At 32.4% G+C, this 22,462-nt stretch overlaps 1 protein-coding gene across 1 annotated transcript in view; it reads right to left on the bottom strand.

Moving 5' to 3' along the window:
• Nucleotides 1-13,300: 13,300 nt before the first annotated feature.
• LOC126882408 (lissencephaly-1 homolog) overlaps nt 13,301-22,462 on the bottom strand; it is a 179,280-nt gene continuing 170,118 nt past the window's right edge. The window contains exon 8 of the mRNA XM_050647353.1: nt 13,301-16,544. Within this exon, the coding sequence (XP_050503310.1) occupies nt 16,471-16,544 (74 nt within the window). The 3' untranslated portion in view covers nt 13,301-16,470. The remainder of the gene's footprint in view (nt 16,545-22,462) is intronic.

Genomic DNA, 22,462 nt, shown 5'->3' with positions numbered 1-22,462 from the left:
AAGGACATTTATTCATTTGACATATGGGGTTTTTGCAGGAATTTTTCATTAATTTATAGGAAAACCAATATTTATAGTAATAAACCAAAATAAAAAATGAACGAAAAATGGTGTTTACTTATAAAATCACACAACACAACTATTCGAAGGAACTTTAACCTATAAAAACCTAGTGACAGCCAAGCGATAAAGTTTCCCGCAAAAACACCAATAGTCATTAACAAAGGGAATTGCGCTTGACATATGGGGTTTATGCGGAATCGCCTATACTTTTGTCGCTTATATTTTGGACTACTGTAACTTTAATGGAAGTTTCTTACGCAAGGAACGTAGGTAATTAGTCCTTCAATCCATAGATGGCATAAGTCCATTTTCGGAAAAAAGGACTACTGGGGTTTTTGCAAAGAACGCCTCAATTGGGGTCTTACAATTCTTCCAAAGAGAAACACTTTAGAATTGGGTACCAAAATCGTTGATTAGAATAAACAAAATCCATTAATTTATTTTGTATTGGAAATTGCCGCTAGTAGAATCATGTGTTTATATTCTGAATAGTTTTGGTTACTGAAAAAGGTAATACAGGTCTCACAGGACACAGGTCTTGGTCTCTTCTTTATCGTCATCTACTTTTTATTGGGGCCAATCATTTTCTTCTCTGTAGATCCATTCCGGGCCCTCCCACCATCGAGATTCGAACAATTGCAGAGTATTACAGCCTCCTGATAGAAGATCGGCAGGGTTGAGAGAACCAGGTACATATTTCCAATGCTTCGGATTGGCTAAAGAAGAATTATCAACAAACAAAGAAAATGAAATCGTACTTTTCGTTTTTTAATGAAATAGAAAGCTGGTCTATTTTTCATGCCAGCGTGACTGGCGCCAGTTACTGGATGCATGTAAACATGCCATTAAAAGTAACTACCGTCACCTTGTCCATAAAGAGTCCAACCTAAGAATTGTCTCAACTGCTACAGGACCACACTGTAACTGATATTTCCTCCCTGTATATAATTTGCTTCAACATCAGCTCCAAACAAAATCTCAATTGGTGCTTTCTGTCCGACATCGGCCAGCGAAATCATGTCACTGTGTTCCTCAACCGAAGGGCTGTCATAAACAGGAGAGACGTCTGCATAAAGTTTTGGTAGGCATCAAATGAACCAGTATAAATTCCTTCACTCGCAGTTACCTCGAACAATTTATATCGTTGTTTAGAAGTCGCCAAATAATATATGTACAATAGGTACAATATTCTTCGTCTTCTTAGTAGGAAAATCCATTTCTTGCGCGATTCAGTGTCAATAAGTTCCTTTACTTGTTAAGTACCATGCTCACTTCTTAATGTTTTATAACAGAGCTTGTAAAAAACCTGTGTATTATTCAAATTAGCAAGCATCTGATCCTTCTATTTTCTTCCAAGCGGCTAATACCTGAGGTAGGTATATCAATTTTATTAGGCAAAATTGGATACACTTTAGACAAGTGTATACAGTAAGCGCCGTCCTACTATACAGGGTGAGGCAGATAAAGGGCCTATTAGAAATATCTCGGGAACTAAACGTAAGAGAATCATGAAAATTGGAATACGGGGGTTTTGAGGTGTGAGCTATTTAATGAAAATATTTTGGTCTATTTGCTACTTCCGGTTATACCGGAAGTTGATTATAACTTCGTTCTTTTAAATGGGACACCCTGTATATTTTTACATTTTTATTTTACATTTTTTATATTTTACATTTCAAAGAAGTTTTCTATTTCTAGCCCCAAAAATATATAATCATATCACTGCAGTGATATCAAAAATACTAAGAATGTTCTTCTATTTAAAAAGAAATTAAAATCATTTCTGATGGAACAAACAAGAAATTTTTGTGACATCATTATAGTAGCTTAAATTTACATACATTAAAAAACAAAAAAATAAATGAAACTCGAGTCACTACCAATTTTTATACCTATGTTTCAAATTTTATATTGTTTTAAACTGATTTATTTTGCTTATTATTTTTATCATATTTAATAAAACATGCGTATATACACCATTCTTCAAAAATATTACTAACTAATTGAGCCATACATAATTGTTTAAAAAAAATTAATTATTCGTGATTTATTGTTAAACTAAGTATTTATTTTATTGTTTTCATTATATTATTTATTCTACGTATCATATTTACTAAAACATAACTGTGTATTTACAATTAAAAAACGTACCTATCTATTTATTGTTTTATATTATATTGTATTATGTTGCTATTTATGTTATTTACGTTAATATGTTATTATTTATTATTTTATATCCTATTTACCGAAACAGGTGTATCCACACCTCTCGGAGACCTTCGGGTTAATTTATTCACTTTAGCTGTAAATATCTAAAAAGATTGTACCTATTATTGTTGAATAAATTATTATTATTATTATTATTGGATTCTCCTCGATTTTTTCTTTCTTAAAATATTAGCCTTTGTAATGTTATACAGGGTAGTTTAAAAGATTATTACGTTTTCTTGTTAATTTCGTAGCAATATTTACACCCTGTAGAATTGTAGTAGTTTGAGATAATAAACTCTATTTACGTTCAAACGATTTTTAATATAGTCTACTATTTATTATATACGAATATAGTCTACGAATTTTTGGTATAGTTAAATTTTTCATTTTAGTATACAGGGTTGATCGAAACTCGAAATGAGTATTTTCTGAGTTTTCTTAAATGGAACACCCTATATTTTAGTATTGTAATGAAATGGTATTTTATGGTACTTTTTAATTTCTTAAGCATTCCCTATACCTAACTGCTTTAATTTGTGAGTTATTGGTGATTCAAGCCAAACATTAATTGCAACACAAAATACGTGAAATTTTATTAGGTTGGCCGTGAAAATATTCAATCATAAATAATTTCTCGGAAATAAATACATATTAATCTAGACTGATACTTAAAATTGACAATAATGGTTGAGCTATCAAAATACCTACGTAGTTAAGATTGTTGGTGCGATTAACAATTAAGCACAAATTAAAGCAGTTAGGTATAGGGAATGCTTAAGAAGTAAAAAAGTACCATAAAATATCATTTCATTACAATACTAAAATATAGGGTGTTCTATTTAAGAAAACTCAGAAAATGCTAATTCCGAATTTCGACCCACCCTGTATACTAAAATTAAAAATTTAGCTATACTAATAATTCTTAACAATAGTAGACTATATTAAAAATCATTTGAACATAAATAGAGATTTTGGTCTCAAACTATTACAATTCTACAGGGTGTGGTGTGAAAGTTGCTACAAAATGAATAAAAAAAACGTAATTATCTTTTAAATTACCCTGTATAATATTACAAAATCATATTTTAGGAAAGAAGAAATCAAGGAGATTCCAAAAATGTAAAAATATATAGGGTGTCCCATTTAAAATAACGAAGTTATAAGCAACTTCCGGTATCACCGGAAGTACCAAATAGATGAAAATATTTTCATTAAATAGATCAGTCTTCAAAACCCCTTCATTCCAATTTTCATGAATCAGTTGCCTTTAGTTCTTGAGATATTTCTAATAGGCCCTTTATCTGCCTCACCCTATATACATAGGTACATTGAGCAATTGCAGTCCTCGACCCTTCACTTGTTGCAATGTTTACTTTTATTTCTAGTGACGTTTAGAACGCCAGAAAATGTATAGAAACTGAATATTATGGTAGGGGAGCAAAGGGGATGCTAAATGTGCAGTCTCTCGAGCGTTATGGGGACCTATTGGGTATTGTGAAGAGTAGGTCCTAAGACCAAAAAAAGTTAAGTAAAATTTACCATTATAGTGGGGACTTTCCATTTTTAATTTAATTTTCCATTTTAAACAATCGTTTTTTTAGATTATAGCGCCATCTATCCATAATTTGAAAAAATGTCTCGAATAAAAGTTACTTATTTTTACGTAAGGAATCCAAATCTGCAATAAAAATAGGGGCTCCCATTTAAGATTTTAAAGTACCCCACCCCACCTCCGTGGGGGGTCGTGTTTGGTGCCATTCGATAGATTTTTCAAAAATATTGAATAAGTGAATTTTTCAGTTTTTCGATCTGATGTTCATTCCGTGAAATATCGCGGGATTCGTATTTTTTACCCCCCACCCCTCTTCGGGGGAAGTCGTGTTTGGTATCATTCGATAGATTTTTAAAAAATATTGACTAAGTATTTTTTTTAGTTTTTCGATATGTCATTCATTTCGCGAAATATTCGCTTTTTTCTTGTGAAACTTTGGGACTCACCTATTTCTTTACGACCCGCTCAAATCGTCAGATTTTTTAAATATTTAGGTACAGTTGAGTCCCTGAATCTTTACCCGTGCGTCATCATTTAAAGCATACGAAATAAGTCGGAAATTGAAATTTACTAAACGCAACAGCAAGTCACTTACTGTCACTTGCTGTTGCGTTTAGTAAATTTCAATTTCCGACTTATCATCGACTTATTTCGTATACTTTAAATGATGACGCACGGGTAAAGATTCAGGGACTCAACTGCATACACTGTTTTGCATGTACTTAATTTATCTTAATCTGACGATTTCGAGTTTTTCTAAGGATAGATTTTTTCTTCGCCCCTATCCCCCTTAACGAACTCCCCTGCATTAAGAGCCAATATATGGTAGAGGTACATTTTCAGGGTACAAGGTTTCTCTCCAAAGTAATAAACTGACTCGCTCGAGTAACTGCAAAAATCCCCGCTTGGGTTCCCCTACCATTAAGAATCATAGAAAGTTGACAAATAATAGATCAGCTGTACCTATTTGACGTTTAAAGGTAAGCATGTTTTTTGTTTGTACAAAAGGGGGTAGGTATAAATTTGGATTTGTTATCTAGTGATAACAAAAACTCTACTAGTCTCTTACAATTATCTATGTTCTGTAGTAATGCTATCTATTCCCGCTGCTTTCCCTCTTTTTAGCTGTTGTATTGCTTTACTTACTTCTTGTTTTGTGAATTCCGATTCAGTGAAGCTCAGTTCTTCCTTTATTTCTTCATTTTCCATTTCGTGTTCTATTATTCTGTTGACATATACTTCTCTGAAATGTTCTATCGATCTTTCAACTATTTCCTTTTCATTCTTCAATATTTTTCCGTTTTTGACATGCTCAACATTCATTTTTCCGCGCGAGCTTTTTCGTCGTTTTATATAGAGTTTCCGTGTCGTTGTTTTTGGCTGCTGTTTCTGCTTCTATTAACAGTTCTTCCTTATATTGCCTTTTGTCGTTTCTCTCACTGTTTTTAACTTCCTTATCTTTCTCTCTATTTGTTCCTTATCTCTTAGATCATTTTTTAGCATTTTACATTTTAGTAGTTTCCTTTCTTTTATTTTTTCCTACGTGCTTCTCGACAGCTATGGTTTATTATTCCTTTTTTGTATACATATCGTTTCATTTGCTGCTTGTGTATATACATACGTGCATTTGTCCCACAGCTGTTTTATTATATAGTTTTATTATATAATAAAAGTTTTATTATATAATTCTCTTAACTTGGTCTTATATTCTTCAGTACTTTCATTTCCGTCTTTGAGCCACAGAACGTAATATCTTTCTCGTTGTTCCATTGGCATTTTCTTACTTCTGGCTACTAGTTTGAGTTTTGCTCTAACCAACAAGTGGTCGGACCCTATGTCTGCCCCTCTCATTGCTCTAACATCTAACGGTGAGTGCCTCCATGTCTTATCTATGGTTATGTGTTTGTCCATCGGGGATCATGTTACTTTATGAGTATGCGTTTGTGTTGAAATATACTTCCACCTATCACTAAACTGTTCTGAGTGCAGAAATCTATAAACATGTTACCATTCTCATTCATTTGTCCCAATCCTTCTTTCCCCAGACAGTTTCTCTTCCGCTATTATTCGTTCCTATTTTGGCATTCCTATTATCATCACAATATCTTTTTTATATCTATTTTGTATTTTATCGTATGCTGTCTGTAACTGTTGGTAAACTCATCTTTTATGTCCTGTTCTTTTTCATTTGTTGGTGCATATACAGTGCTAGTCAAAAGTCCGTACCCCCCCTCGTATCTTTTGAACGGTTATATCTTTAAGAGTGAAATTTGGAGAGAGGAAATAAACGGACGTAAGCTTTTTAACTAGTCATGACAGGTGACGTTATAGTGACAGATGACGTTACAGAGCCACTGTGGCCGATAATTTTAAATGGAACCTTATGGCAAGTGATACCTCCTTTGAAAGGTATTCAAAATACCTATTCAGTCATACTAATTTTTTTGGGTTTAAGTTGATTTTGATTTTGGTGATTAAATTAAATAAATATGATATTGTAGTTTCGCATTTAATTAATAAAAATTCAAATGTCCGCCTACGGTTTTTTTTTTCTAAGAAGTTGACGTTTTTCAATTCTCTAGTAGTTTTTACGTCAACGTCAATCTCTTTGACAAGCATTCATAGAAGGAATTTTGAATTTTTATTAATTAAATGCGAAACTACAATTTTATATCTATTTCATTTATTCATCAAAATTAGCTTAAACTCAAACAAAATTAGTATGACTGAATAGGTATTTTCAATACCTTTCAAACGAGGTATCACTTGCCATAAGGTCCCATTTAAAATTATCTGTCACAGTGGCGCTGTAAAGTCATCTGTCATAATTACGTCACCTATCATGACTAGTTAAGAAGCTTACGTCCGTTTATTTCCTCCCTCCAAATTTCACTGTTATAGGTATAACCGTTCAAAAGATACGAGGGGGTACGGACTTTTGACTAGCACTGTATAATAATAACAAACCTTTACCGGAATCAAAGAGCACAAATTGTAATAGATAATGAACCCAGTCCAGAAATTGAAATCAGGAGAGGAGTTAGGCAGGGATGTATTATGTCTCCATTACTTTTTAATGCATATAGTGAAGCCATTTTTGAAGAAGCATTACTATCTCAAAGGGAAGGAATAATAATTAACGGAAGCTCTATCAACAACATAATATATGCAGATGACACCGTGATTATGGCAAGCTCTGCTGAACAACTCCAATTACTATTCAACAAAACAAACAGTTTCTGTGAAGAATATGGACTAAAAGTGAATATAACAAAGACCAAATATATGATAATAACTAAGAAAACAAACATACAAACAAGCGTACATTTGGGAAATGTACCGATAGAAAGGGTTGATAAATACAAATACCTAGAAACCTGGATTTCAGAGAAAAATGATCAAACAACAGAATAAGGACCAAGTTAGAAATAGCAGGAAATGCGTTTGTAAAAATGAAAACAATTCTCTGCAACAAAGACCTTAGCTTAGAACTGAGAGTAAGAGCTTTGAGATGCTACGTGTTCTCGATACTGCAATATGGACTTGAAAGCTGGACATTGAAGCAAGAACACATAAATAAGTTACAGTCATTTGAAATGTGGTGTTACGGAAGGATGCTTAGAATAGCATGGACTCGGAAGAAATCGAATACGGAAGTATTGCGAGAAATGGGCAATGAATGCTAAATAATAAACACAATAAAAATAAGAAAGTTGCAATATCTGGGACACGTAATGAGGGGACAGCGATATGAAATGCTAAGACTGATAATACAGGGAAAGATAAGAGGCGGAAGGAGTATAGGAAGGAGAGTGTCATGGTTGAAGAATTTAAAGGACTGGTTTTAATGCTGTTCTATAGAACTCTTCAGAGCAGCAATAGATAGAGTAAAGATAGTGATGATGATATCCGACCTCCGATTAGGAGATGGCACTTAAAGAAGAATACATTAACAAATTATTAGATTTTTATATCTCGCTTTGAATCTAGCCATTATTATTCTATCCGAGATGGCTTCCCATTCTATTAGGGCATTTGTTGCTTCTTTTGACATCATGAATGCAACACCACTCTCGTGTCGATCTTTTTCGCCACATTTCCCCGAGTATATGTACGTTTTGTCGTGTTTAATTCTTGTTTTTCCACATCCCTTCCATCTAATTTCAGATAATCCTAGTGTAGTATACTGATGTTATTTTTATTCATTTCTTTTGCCACTTGATGTGTTTTACTTATTTCAAACATTGTTAGTACATTCCAGCATCATATGTACAGGGTTATTCACTATATTTTGACCCCCCCCTGTAAACTGCTTTATTTACAGAATTAGAAAAAAATGTAAAATACAAAGTTATTCGATTTTTTAATTATGATTTTTTGACATATACAGTATGTCCCTGTAAGTTGTATCCATATGGAAAACTTTTTTATTATTAATTTTACGAAAAAAAGTTATTCTTCATAAAAAGCTCTGCATGCTCCAAAACCTAAGATTCAACCATCAGATATAAAATTTTATGAATATTATACGAGGTATGTCAAAAAGTTTGAATTTCACTCAAGAGTAAAGTAGCTTTATTTTTCACAATATTGAAAATTGCTATTATGAAAAGTTGTTTGGAATTAAAAACTATATTCTAATATGCAATTACATCTTTCTAATTGAAAATTTTTTTTGAAAAATTATGGATAACTAACTTTATTTTCAGTTATTTCAATTCTGATAACTCTTTTTATTATTAATTTCACGAAAAAAAGTGATTTTTAATAAAAAGTTCTGCATGGTCTGAAACCTAAAATACAACCATCTTATGTCAAATTTTATCAATTGTATACAAGATATGTCAAAAAATATGAATTTGGCTCAAGAGTAAAATACCTTTATTTTTCACAATATCGAAAATTGTTATTATGAAAAGTTATTAAGAATTAAAAACCATGTTTCAGTATGTAATTACATCCTTCTTCTTGAAATATTTTGAACTATAAAGGTACTTTACTTTTGATCTAAATTTATCTTTTTTGACACACCTCGTATAAAATTGACATAAGATCGTTGTATTTTAGGTTTTAGAGTATTTTAGACTATGCAGAACTTTTTATTACGAATTACTTTTTTCGTAACATTAATAAAAGAGGTATTAGAATTAAAATTACTGAAAATAATGGTAGTTATCCATAATTTTTCAAAAAAAAAATTTTTTTCAATTAGAAGGGTGTAATTGCATATTAGAATATAGTTTTTAATTCCAAACAACTGTTCATAATAGCAATTTTCAATATTGTGAAAAATAAAGATACTTTACTCTTGAGTGAAATTCAAACTTTTTGACATACCTCGTATAATATTCATAAAATTTGATATCTGATGGTTGAATCTTAGGTTTTGGAGCATGCAGAGCTTTTTATGAAGAATAACTTTTTTTCGTAAAATAAATAATAAAAAAGTTTTCCATATGGATACAACTTACAGGGACATACTGTATATCGTACTAGTGACGTCATCCATCTGAGCGTGATGACGTAATCGACTATTTTTTAAATTAGAATAGGGGTCGTGTGCTAGCTCATTTGAAAGGTAATTCAATTCTCTATTCAGTAATATAAACATTAAGATAATTATTTATACAGGGTGTCCAAAAAATTTTTAATTAAATTAATTGACACAAAAAGAGGAATGTATGTAATTTATTTAATTTAAAATACATTTTAATGCTGTTAGCAAACAGAAATAAAAGTTTATTGCACAAATAAACATTGATTTTTGCTTAAATTCAATGTTCAAACTTCCAAGAGGCAGATGGGAGGCAGCTTGAACATTGAATTTAAGTGAAAAGTAATGTTTATTTGTTCAATAAATATTTATTTCTGTTTTCTGACAGGAGTAAAATGTATTTTGAATTAAATAAATTACATAAATTCTTCTTTTTGTGTCAATTAATTTAATTAAAAAAATTATTTTTGGACACCCTGTATAATTAATCATGTTAATGTTTATATTACTGAATAGGGAATTGAATAACCTTTCAAATGAGCTAGCACTCGACCCCTATTCCCATTTAAAAAATAGTCGATTACGTCATCACGCCCAGATGGATGACGTCACTAGTATGACATATATGTCAAAAAATTATAATTTAAAAATCGAATAACTTTTGTATTTTACATTTTTTTCTAATTCTGTAAATAAAGCAGTTTACAGGGGGGTCAAAATATAGTGAATAACCCTGTACATTGTTTTTCTCGAATCCATTTCCGTCATCGCTTTATCCGTCCTATTTCCGAGGCTTGTAGAGGTTTCTTTAGCAATAGTATTTTTATGTGGTGAGGTTGCTAACCTGAGGCAGAACCCTCCTCCGTTCTCATTCTGGGCTTGGAACCAGGCAATGGTCGAGTCGTTGAACAGCATTACAGGAAGTTATTTTTCTATAATTGTGGTACTAACTTTGGCTATTATTGGTGTGTGATCAGAATAAAGGTCGAGATTTGATTCTACGTTTAGGTAACCAGCTCCTAGGCCTTTAACTATGAAGAAATCAAGTAGGTCTGGTGTTTTCGCTGGATCCTTAGGCAGTACGTTGGAGTGTATGTGGATAGTTAAGTCAACTGCAGTTCTTGGATGATGTTATATAATACTCTACCTCTACCTGGCGCTGTTAGTCTTGAGTCCCATGCTGTTTTTCGCATTGTAATCACCTCCTGCTAGGAACCTCTGACCTAAAGACAAGAAGTATTCTTCCATATCTTTTTTATTTGGTGTGAAGTATGCTGCTGATACTGTTTGCTTGTAGAAAGTTTTATTTTGAATTTAGGTAACTCATAGTGTTTAATTTGGTGTCTTGTAATGTTACAAACGTCACATCTTTGCTATTTTATTTTTAAATAATTATTCTATTTTATTTTCTTTAATATTTCATTAATAATTATCTTCTGTATTCGTTTTAACTTGCTTTTACGTTAAAACATGTTTGGCGCCCGTTCTATAGGCAACTCTATTTTCATCTAACATTTAAATCATCAACAGGGCTTTTCATTCAGTCATTTGTTTCAAGTTTCTGTCATATTTCGTATAATCCGTGTATATTAATATTATACACAGATTATACAACATATGACAGGAGCTCGAAACAAATGACAATCGATGAAAAGCCCTACTGAACATACTTCATAATCTTACATTCTAGCATCTGATCTAATCTTGTGTTCCATAGTCGTTATTTCAAATTTCATGTTCTGTGTTTCGCTGATATGGCAGTGACACTTCATTCCTACTCCCTCCCTGACACAAACTGAAAATGGAAGGGAAGAATTAATTTATTTAAAGGCATGAAATTCGAATATTAGATTTATTTTCTATCAACTTTAATATTCTCTTGGGGCGAGTTTTTCATACCTAGCTTTTTATAATCATTTTTACGTATCTAACCTAAGCTTCCATGTCTGCGAGCACATGGTCAATTTTAAATACCTATTTCTTTCTAATTTTCATATAATTATGCACGTGTAAATCAAATTTTAACTAGTGGTATCAATCTTAATTCCATTTAATTTACCCTTGCCATCTACTAGTTTTTGAATACTATTTGGCAAAGGTACAATTTGGTTTTCACTTCTTGATGTTTGATATGTATTTTTATCTTATAGTTTTTGGGAATAAATCAACCTCTCTCCCTTCGGGAGCCTCAAGCCGTCAACATCACCGGTGATGCTACTTATAAGTCGAAGACAACATGATATCTAGATAGACTGCAACGACTACCATCTCCAGCTGCAGGGGCCTAATGTTGTTCTGAAGCTATTTCCTTGTGGCATTTTTATAATTAAGTATTTTCTATGGGAAATAAACCACAATATTACTAAAAAATGAATTTATTAAAGTTTCGAAGCCCAAATCGGGTTTCGTTGTCAAAATACAAAATACTATTAAAATAAACAAAAATGTTGTTGCTAAGTAAAAAAATTCTTCTAATAATTTATTTAATCGTGACTCATTTATATTGGCAATTCAAACGTATATTATACATTTTAAAGTAGAAGACTTTAAAATGATATCGCCAATATTTATGAATTGCGTTCCTGGAACGACTTTACTAAAAGATAGTTCATTCGATTACATGATATTGTATAGGGGCCTAGGGCCGAACATCTGCCCAGGTCTACAAGAAGTCTACAGCAGTACCATTCGACACTAAGAAGTTACCAGCGAACCAGATACCAAAAGCCATAAGTATAATCCAGAATTGTTAGTTTTTGGCAAGAATTTGAATATATTTGTTAATGCATTTAATAAGTCATATTTTTATTATATCTTTATTGAACAAATAAACACGATTAGTTAAAAATACTGTTTTGTTTGCTTTCATTCTCAATTTTCAGAGTTCATATCTAAGATTAAGACAAGATGAATACACACCCTGAGAGACTGAGCTAGGCTGGGGTGAACGATAACTATCTTGGTTGGTTGAAATATTATTTTCTAATGGTATTTCAATTATAGTCGGAAAAATGAAAGAATACTCATGAACGATCACATCAATCACTTATTTTGTATTTGCTGTCTTTTTCTATACGCTCTGAGCTTCGCTGGTGTCGCTCATGGCGGATTACTAATTCAACTTTCACCGGTAATTTTTAAATTTATTATTTAATTGTTATCGCTTAATATTTACAACGCTAAAAAGTAATTAAATTGTAACAAATTTTTTTAAGATTTTGCTAATCATTTTGACGTTCTATTGATGAAATATTAATTTCTTACTTCGGATACTTTCACAATTATCGTGTAGATGGCGCTAAGATTAATAGATTAATTTATAATTACATATTACGGAACATTAAAAAAACGTAAATTCAGTATTTAAAACGTAAGTATATTTAAGGTAAAAATATATACCACAGCTTTGACCAAGTAATATTTTTTATAATTAATGTTTTTAATTTTAAATTAATCACTTTGACATTTGTGTCAAATTTCCGGTAAACGTTTACAGACTTGCCACTACTGGCGCTCGCGAATTTATAAATATCCCCTCTACGTACGAACTCACAGCGTACAAATAACAAACGTTTGTTATATAAAATGGCAGCAAATGCAAAATAAGTGATTGATGTGATCGTTCGTGGGTATTCTTTCATTTTTCCAACTATAGCTGAAGTAGTCTATTGTAGTTTTCGTTTCAGTCTAACAAGCACTAATAAGTATTAAAAGTAGAAGCGATAAAATAGCGAGAGTAATGCTTCTCTATTTCCAAGGTTGTTTATAAAACCAAACTGCGTTTTGCTTACTTTTCTTTCTTTGAGTCTCCCTTATAAAGAAGTTTTTGAAGATTTGAGTATCCGTTACGCCTACTAAACAACTGTTTCATAATGACACATTTTCTTCATTTCGAATCCGAAATCAGTTCGTATCAATATGCAACCCTTTTTTGTCAGGTTTGTAGTACGAAACCTTCAGTGAAAAAAACAATACACAGCTCATTGGGAAGAGACTTTATTTTTAAATATATACAGGACAAGTATTCACAACTTCTATTAAAGAGTACAATATTAATTATATGCATGTAAAGTACATGAGAGGTTATATAAACGATTGTGCACATGCAGATTTAAGCAAGCAGAGTAAAAGTGTCGATCTTTTGAGGACATAACTATGTTTTTTATTCATGATATTATATGATTTGATCTAAACAATTATTCAGATTATCGAATAGGAAAATCAACAACTTTGATATAATTTCTACTTAAATAAGCGAACAACACATTGTACATTATTATTTTTTGAAAGCATTCTATATTTAAAACAGCCTTCCATCAAAAAATGTTCCCTCTTTATCTTATATTCTTCCCTTAGAAGACTAAAAAAATAGGTAAATATTAACTTTATTTACTATTGCCAGGCAAAATTGTTTTTTGATTTAAAAAATGTATTAAAAATGTTTTACTAATTATTTTTGTCCACGTAAATTATTAATTAAAAAATGTTTCTTATAATTATTCATATGAAGAAAGTGACGTCCTCAAAAGATGAACGTAAATCGCGGAGCCAGAATACTATTTAAAAAAATGAACAACAAAAGTTAAAACTCAAAATCGACAGTTAAAATGAAGAGACCGATAAATGAAGGTTCAAATTGTTTTAGTGATAATCGAATTAAAACAAGGAAATTAAGTGAAAAACAGAGACACGAGTATTCAACTAACAACAACAACTTGTCACATAACTGATAAAAAACACTAGCTTTTGCTAAGTTAGCTGTGCTAAGTTCTACGTACATAAGTGTAACTTTTAATAATAATAGTTTTCAGAATGTTGTAGTATGGTTAAAATCGATTTTTGTCCTCAACATTAAAAACAAGTTAGTGATTATTAGATAGAGCATATTGAGCTGTATATCGCCTAAACGATGGGGTAAAGTACATGAGAAAGACATTCTCCATCTAAGCTCATTGATAATATAAATTTCTATATCGATATGGTAATCACATTTTCAAAATGGTCTTTTAAAGATGACCCCATTAGGAATTGCTAAGTATATCCGTTAAATAAAGGCCAACAGAGTTTCCCAAAATCATATATCGGTCGAATAAATTTAATCGGCTAAGGATTTAAGTACATTTTTCACAAATGATGCAGAGCTTTAGAAAGTCTCCATGTTTTACTACGTCCATTTTTTCATTAGATGGTTCAAAAGCCTTCCCATGAACAGAAATTGTTCAGGTTTATTTTTTTTTATAGATTTGTTATTAATAATGTATGTTCATCCTTAAAATCTTAAGTAGAAGATTAAGATTTGTTTAAAATCAAGAATCGATAATAAAAATTCAATTTTAAATTCTCCTCCCTGTTTCGAGAGTATTTGAAGTTTGAAATTATGTTAAATTTGGCAAAACCTCTTTCTGGATCAAATATGAAATGATCCACTCTTTGGACATCTCCAACTATCATAAATATAATAACAGTAGCAATTCTTGAATATTGTGCTTTAGTTGTAGTCGTAAAGAATCTTATTTCGTATCTGTTGCATTTTGTAACAGTAACAATAACGTAACAGCAAGCAAAACAACAGAGTCGGTCCGGACAAATAATCCCTGGACAAAATATCCCCGGACAAAAAATCCCCACAAAAAATTCCGGACAAAAAATCCCCAAGAAATATTTGTTGCGGAATAGTTTTCTAGAAGTTTTTCCGAAATTTTACCATATTTCGAATTCCAATTCCATGCTGAAAACTTCAAATTTTACAAGAAAAAAGAGTGTGTTTTTTCAAAAATCGTGGAAGATATGGGTAATGAGCTAAGGCCCCTTTCTCGTGGCAGGCATACATTTTACTGAAGACCGTTCACATGCTAACGCGCGTTTTAGGTCAAACCCGCGTTGGCATGTGAATGGTCTCAAGTAAAATATATATAGTTGTAATCGCACGTTATCAAAACGCGCGTTAAGCGCCTGTCATGAGAACGGGGCCTTAGCTAATTCCCCATATCTTCCACGATTTTTGAAAAAACTCATACTCTTTTGTCATGTAAAATTTGAAGTTTTCAGCATGGAATTGGAATTCGAAATTTGGTAAAATTCGGGAAAACTTTTAGGGAACTATTCGGCAGCAAATATTTCTTGGGGATTTTTTGTCCGGGATTTTTTGTGAGGATTTTTTGTCCGGGGATTATTTGTCCGGGATTTTTGGTCCGGGGATTTTCTGTCCAGGGATAATTTGTGGGGATTTTTTGTCCGGGGATTATTTGTCCTAGCTTCCAACAGAGTACCTATTCACTAAAGACTCAACTTGCAGTGGTGCAGAGTTGTCACCATTTATAATGAATTGATTCTAGAGACATGGACTTGCATGTGACATGTGACAGACAAATAAAAAAAGTACTGTACGATATTATAACAACTTATTTTATTCTTTTACATCAATGTTTATTATCAATTAACAAGTCTGACGTTTTAAAAAGTGGTTCACATTTTTCTGTCAGTTTTATGACTAGTAGATAACCTATTTTTTGTTTTGTTGGACAAAAATCGGTTTCAGGCCGTATTGAACAATGTTGGTTAAAAATACTGTTCGGCAGAAATATGACGTTCGCTCTCCGGTGTGTGTAGTACGTGTAATGGGATGGCTGTCGTAATCAGTGCCGAAAAAAACCACATTTCTGCGCGTACCTAAAATGACTGGATTAGCTACTCATGAATTTGTTTGCGAGTTATCCCTAAGAAGCATCTACCTTTAAATATAAGCTAATTTAAGCTCTAAAAATTCCACCGGAATATCACATAGAAACGTAAGAGTTATACAATAATAATTAATCCGTTAAAAAATTCATCTAACACAGTAAAATCTAGGACGTGAAACTTCTAGAGCGATCGATTAAAAATAACAAAAAAAAATATATAAGTTATCTCTTAAATAAACGTTTTAATTTTTTTAAATGAAAACTTAGGATGAGGAAATAATCATCAAGTACCTGGAAATAACTGATCGTAAGACATATATGATGTAAAAACCAGGCACGTAAAACGTGGTGTGACTTAAGTAAAAAAGTTTTCTACTTGCACGCACTGAACTACTGTCTTTTTTTTAATTTCAGAACATTCTTGTTCCGACCCGCTTGGAAATTTATTGAGGAATGGAGCGACATACATCTTAGCGACATTCCCACACTTTCACTGATTGATCTACACTGCCCGATATAACGTAGGGGAGCGCCTTGTGGAAATCTGAAACAAACACACCAAGAATTATATAAAAGTATAAATAAACGTAGGCAAATAAAAAAAAAAAGAAAAATATGCATACAATCATAAAAAATAAATATAAAAACTCAAGGGTAGTTTTCATGAAAGCTAAAAATGTTATTTAAAAATAGCATGTTGTTAGAACATATGTTAAATAACATTAATACATTAATATGCATTAGTTAACATGTATGTCAACAAATTATTAAAAAATTGATGTAATCTTAATTAAATAATTAAGTATTTAAATCATTATACACGATTTACTGCAATTCTGGTAACAATACATGACCAAGTGCTAAATTTTTAACAAAAACATGTAGTTTCTATCTAAGTGTACCTATATGTATGTATATTAAAAAACTTCCTTTCGGCATTAACGGATGTAATAGAGGCATTTAACTAAATATTTTATACAAGAATTATATATTATACAAGAATTATTAAATAGAATAAAACAAGAATTAACTGTATTAAATATTATATTTTTTCAAAGTAAGTTATCAATCGAAGTAGCACAGAAAAGGACAATAAATATCGTTCCCATACCACCAGATTGTCAACAGGTGGACTCCTTTCTTTGGTTACAACCTCCAGAGATTTTCAAAAATTATAGATCATACAGGATGCCGAGGAAATTAAGATAAGAAAATTTTAAATAATTCACAACCCATCTGCTCAGCGTGGTAAAAGTTCCAACAAGAAAGATTCCTTAGTACTCAACAAAAGAGTAAATGAATTAAAATGTATAAACATTTTCAATTTCTTTGCAACACGAAAATGCAGCAGTTGCATAATACTCTGGCTAAATCGGAGAGTGCAGGAAGAGTATATACCGGTTTCGGAAGTTTTTTCCCTCCTCATCAGTAGTCCCATATCCTCTTCTCTCCGATTTCCCTAGACATTATACTTTGGGCCTTCCCGAATTGCAAAGAACAAAATGTCACGGATGTACTAACTAGAGCCATCTACCGAAAAACAAAGTAAGTTATCAATCGAAGTAGCACAGAAAACGATAATAAATATCGTTACCATACCACCAGATTGACAACAGGTGGAATACTTTCTTTGGTTACAAATGTGACATTTCGTTCTTTGCAATTCGGAAAGGCCCATAGTATGATGCCTGGGGAAATCGGAGAGAAGAGGATATGGGACTACTGATGCAGAGGAAAAAACCTCCGAAACCGGTATAGACTCTTCCTGCACTCTCCGATTTAACTAGAGTATTATGCAGCTGCTGCATTTTCGTGTTGCAAAGAAATTGAAAATGTTTATACATTTTAATTCATTTACTCTTTTGTTGAGTAGGTACTAAGGAATCTTTCTTGTTGGAACTTTTACCACGCTGATCCGATTGGTTGTGAATTAATTTAAAATTCTCTCATCTTAATTTCATCGGCATCCTACATGATATATGATTTTTGAAAATCTCGGGAGGTTGTAACCAAAGAAAGTATTCCACCTGTTGTCACGATATTTATTGTCGTTTTCTGTGCTACTTCGATTGATAACTTACTTTGTTTTTCGGTAGATGGCTCTAGTACATCCGTGACATTTCGTTCTTTGCAATTCGGAAAGGCCTAAAGTATGATGCCTGGGGAATCGGAGAGAAGAGGATATGGGACTACTGATGAGGAAAAAACCTCCGAACCGGTATAGACCCTTCCTGCACTCTCCGATTTAACCAGAGTATTATACAGCTGCTGCATTTTCGTGTTGCAAAGAAATTGAAAATAAAATGTCGAAACCCAAAAGACTCCATTTTCAAACAAATAAATGTTTAAAAATAATAAAATCTTTGGATTTCTTAATTCGGAAACAGATTCTCTCTTATACCTATTCCCATCCTTCTAAAATTGCAAGGAATAAAGGGTGATGAATGTAGAGACATTGGGAGTCTACATAGTTGCACTCCACACATATCAATTCACCGAGGTAAAGATCAACAAATCTGCTTCCTAGTACTCAATACGTGAGTAAACACGCAGGTAGATAAAAGGCATTATATTTAATTTCAATTCAGATCATTACCATCTTTCTATTTCTTAATTCGGAAACAGATTCTCTCTTATACCTATTCCCATCCTTCTAAAATTGCAAGGAATAAAGGGTGATGAATGTAGAGACATGGGGAGTCTACATAGTTGCACTCCACAACATATCAATTCACCGAGGTAAAGATCAACAAATCTGCTTACTAGTACTCAATACGTGAGTAAAAACGCAGGTAGATAAAAGGCATTATATTTAATTTCGATTCAGAGATCATTACCATCTTTCTATGGACCATTTCGAACTCTTTTGTTCTCATCAGGAAAGCACTGTAATGATGCTCTGAATCGAAAATATACACCTTTGCTATTCATGCCAATTACAAAATATAATTAACATTAAGACGCGATAGCGACCTCTATTAACAAAATGTCGAAACCCAAAAGACTCCATTTTCAAACAAATAAATGTTTAAAAATAATAAAATCTTTGGATTTCTTAATTCGGAAACAGATTCTCTCTTATACCTATTCCCATCCTTCTAAAACTGCAAGGAATAAAGGATGATGAATGTAGACACATGGGGGCAGATTTGTTGATCTTTACCTCGGTGAATTGATATGTTGTGGAGTGCAACTATGTAGACTCCCCATGTCTCTACATTCATCACCTTTTATTCCTTGCAATTTTAGAAGGATGGGAATAGGTATAAGAGAGAATCTATTTCCGAATTAAGAAATCCAAAGATTTTATTATTTTTAAACATTTATTTGTTTGAAAATGGAGTCTTTTGGGTTTCGACATTTTGTTAATAGAGGTCGCTATCGCGTCTTAATATTAATTATATTTTGTAATTGGCATGAATAGCAAAGGTGTATATTTTCGATTCAGAGCATCATTACAGTGCTTTCCTGATGAGAACAAAAGAGTTCGAAATGGTCCATAGAAAGATGGTAATGATCTCTGAATCGAAATTAAATATAATGCCTTTTATCGAAATTGAAAATGTTTATACATTTCAATTCATTTACTCTTTTGTTGAGTACTAAGGAATCTTTCTTGTTGAAACTTTTACCACGCTGAGCAGATGGGTTGTGAATTATTTAAAATTCTCTCATCTTAATTTCCTCGACATCCTGTATGATTTATAATTTTTGAAAAACTCGGGAGGTTGCAACCAAAGAAAGTATTCCACCTGTTGTCAATCTGGTGGTATGGGAACGATATTTATTGTCGTTTTCTGTGCTACTTCGATCGATAACTTATTTTGTTTTTCGGTAAATGGCTCTAGTACATCCGTGACATTTCGTTCTTTGCAATTCGGAAAGGCCTAAAGTATGATGCCTGGGGAAATCTGAGAGAAGAGGATAAACCTCTGAAACCGGTATAGACTCTTCCTGCACTCTCCGATTTAACCAGGGTATTATGCAGCTGCTGAATTTTCGTGTTGCAAAGAAATTGAAAATGTTTATACATGTTTTACATTTTTTCTATTGGTTTTGACCTTTCTGATGTACAATCCTGAAATTGTTTTCAAAAACTTCTTCTTTCAGTGTCATAATATCAGGTGCCCCTAACTTTGACAAGCACATCGGAATAGTTGTTCCCCACTGCGTATTCCTGTCCAATCATAATTGTTCTTGTGCCATGACAACTGCTCTCTTCCAATTCCTCTGCGGGCCTTAATTTTACTTTTCATGATAAGCTGAATGATTTTGCACCAGTCTCATCTAAGAACATGCCCTATGTATTAAATTTTTCTTGTTTTAATAGTTTTCAGCAACAACGTGGAATGAAGTAAACACATCTGTTGTATGTAGGCATATGAATTTATTAAAAAATCCTTAAAATTTATCCACCAAGGAGTGGAAGTGCAAAACGTTTTCGGTCACTCTGACCATCATCAGTGTAAACCTGGAAATAAGTGAACCACTAAGATTAAAAAGCAAAAGGGTGAAGTTTTGACAGTTGAAAATTTTTTTAAGACAATGTGGTTACTTTCGTCCAGTGTACAAGTAATTGTAACTAGCCACTTCAATAGGTATAAAAACCTCTAAAATACATTATTGTTACATTCTATATTAAAAAGTGGTCGACATTAAGTCGATGTCTTATGACGTTTATTTTATTTAACACAGCTTCATTGGTCTGGATCAATGTCCAGGGTATTCGGACTAATTCGGAGTATTCTTTTAAACCACCTCTTAAACGCCTTTAGGCGATTGATCGTATCATCCTTCAGAGCATCGGTATCGGTGATAATAACAACACTGACCAAATGTAGCATTTGATCATTCTTTGACGTAATTTTAGGAAGCTGTGGTTATAGAAGAATGATTTCATTTTTAGAAACGTGCTAGGGGGCTCATCAAACTATGGTTTGTTTTTATGTGTTATGGTCCTATGTTCCATTTGGAACATAGGACCTCTACAGTCCCCCTCCATTCATCTCTGTTTCTGGCCAGGGATTTCACCTCTTTCTATGTTAACCCGTTGTCTTCTAGCTCTCTGGTAATATTTCTTTTTCAGGATGTCATTGGTCTGCCATGTTTTCTTTTTCCCGTTGGTTGGTAATCCAGGGCTTGTTTGGTTATATCATCTTCATTTTTCCTTAATGTGTGTCCAATACAACTTCCATTTGCGTCTATTTATCGTTTTGGCTATCGGCTCTTCATTAGTTTTTCTCCAAAGTTCCTTGTTACTTATCCGATTTGGCCAATATATTTGCAATATTCGTCTAAGGCATCTATTTACAAATGTTTGAACCTTTTGTATAATCTTTTTCTTCTATTTTCCAAGTTTCTGCGGCATATAGCAGAATGCTCTTTACATTTGTATTAAATATTCTGATTTTGGTTTTGACTGTTAATTTATTGGACTCCAATGTTTTCTTCAGCATATAAACGCATTCTGGGCTTTAGTTATCCTTCCATTAATTTCCTCTTCTATCCCACCGCTAGCGTCAATTATGCTTCCGAAATAGCAAAACTTCTGTACATTTTCTACTTCTTCTCCTTCAATGAATATCCCCATTTCTCTTTCCGTATTTATCTTCATAAGTTTGGTTTTTCTTGTGTTAATCTCTAATCCTATTTTTCTTGCTTCTTTTGTCACTTTTTCTGTTTTTTTTTCTGCATATGTTGTCTTTTTTCGGACATTAGACATATATCATCTGCAAGGTGTAGATCTTCAAGCTGACCGAAAGCTTTCCATCTAATTCCTGTTTTATTTTTCGTTGCTTTCTTCATGACCCAGTCGATTAAGCTCAAAAATATGGTTGGAGATAGAATACACCCTTGTCTGACTCCACTGTCTATGTTGATTGTTCGAAGGGTGACATGATCAACCAAAAAAGAAGATGTATTTGGTGATTTTTCTAGTGCCTTTCTTGGATGTGAATCTGTCTTTTTAGTTTACTCATCCTGGTTTAACACCAAACCATAGTTAACCTATATCCGTCGCATTGTTTTGCCCGCTGCTTCTTCTCAGTAATATACACATTAAAAAGTTTACCTAGAGCACTAACGTGGTCTTCTTGTATCATTTTTAAGAGTTCAAATAGAATGTTGTCTGGTCCAGTTGCTTTTCTTGGTTTTGGCTGATTTTATTGCATGAAAAACTTCAGATTTTAAAATTTTTAGAAAGAATTTGGCCTGTTATCATGGAAGAATTGATTCATATTATTAAAAACATTTTGAAAAATTAATTTATTTTTTCCTATCCTTTTTAACTTTTTTGATAATCCTTTTTCCTTTTACAGATGACATTGTAGTTCTTTTCAAATCCTTCTTGTAAGGATCTCTTTTACCATTGTTGTTTTATCGATTATATCAGATGAACTTCGCCGGTAACTACTGTTGCTTGGGGACTTCGATAACCGTGATCAGAGATCAGATATATCAGTT

The sequence above is a fragment of the Diabrotica virgifera genome, chromosome 1 (assembly GCF_917563875.1).
Source record: "Diabrotica virgifera virgifera chromosome 1, PGI_DIABVI_V3a".
Classification (NCBI taxonomy): domain Eukaryota; kingdom Metazoa; phylum Arthropoda; class Insecta; order Coleoptera; family Chrysomelidae; genus Diabrotica; species Diabrotica virgifera.
Note: the sequence above shows the minus strand (reverse complement) of the source record. Positions and strands in the feature narration are given on the sequence as shown.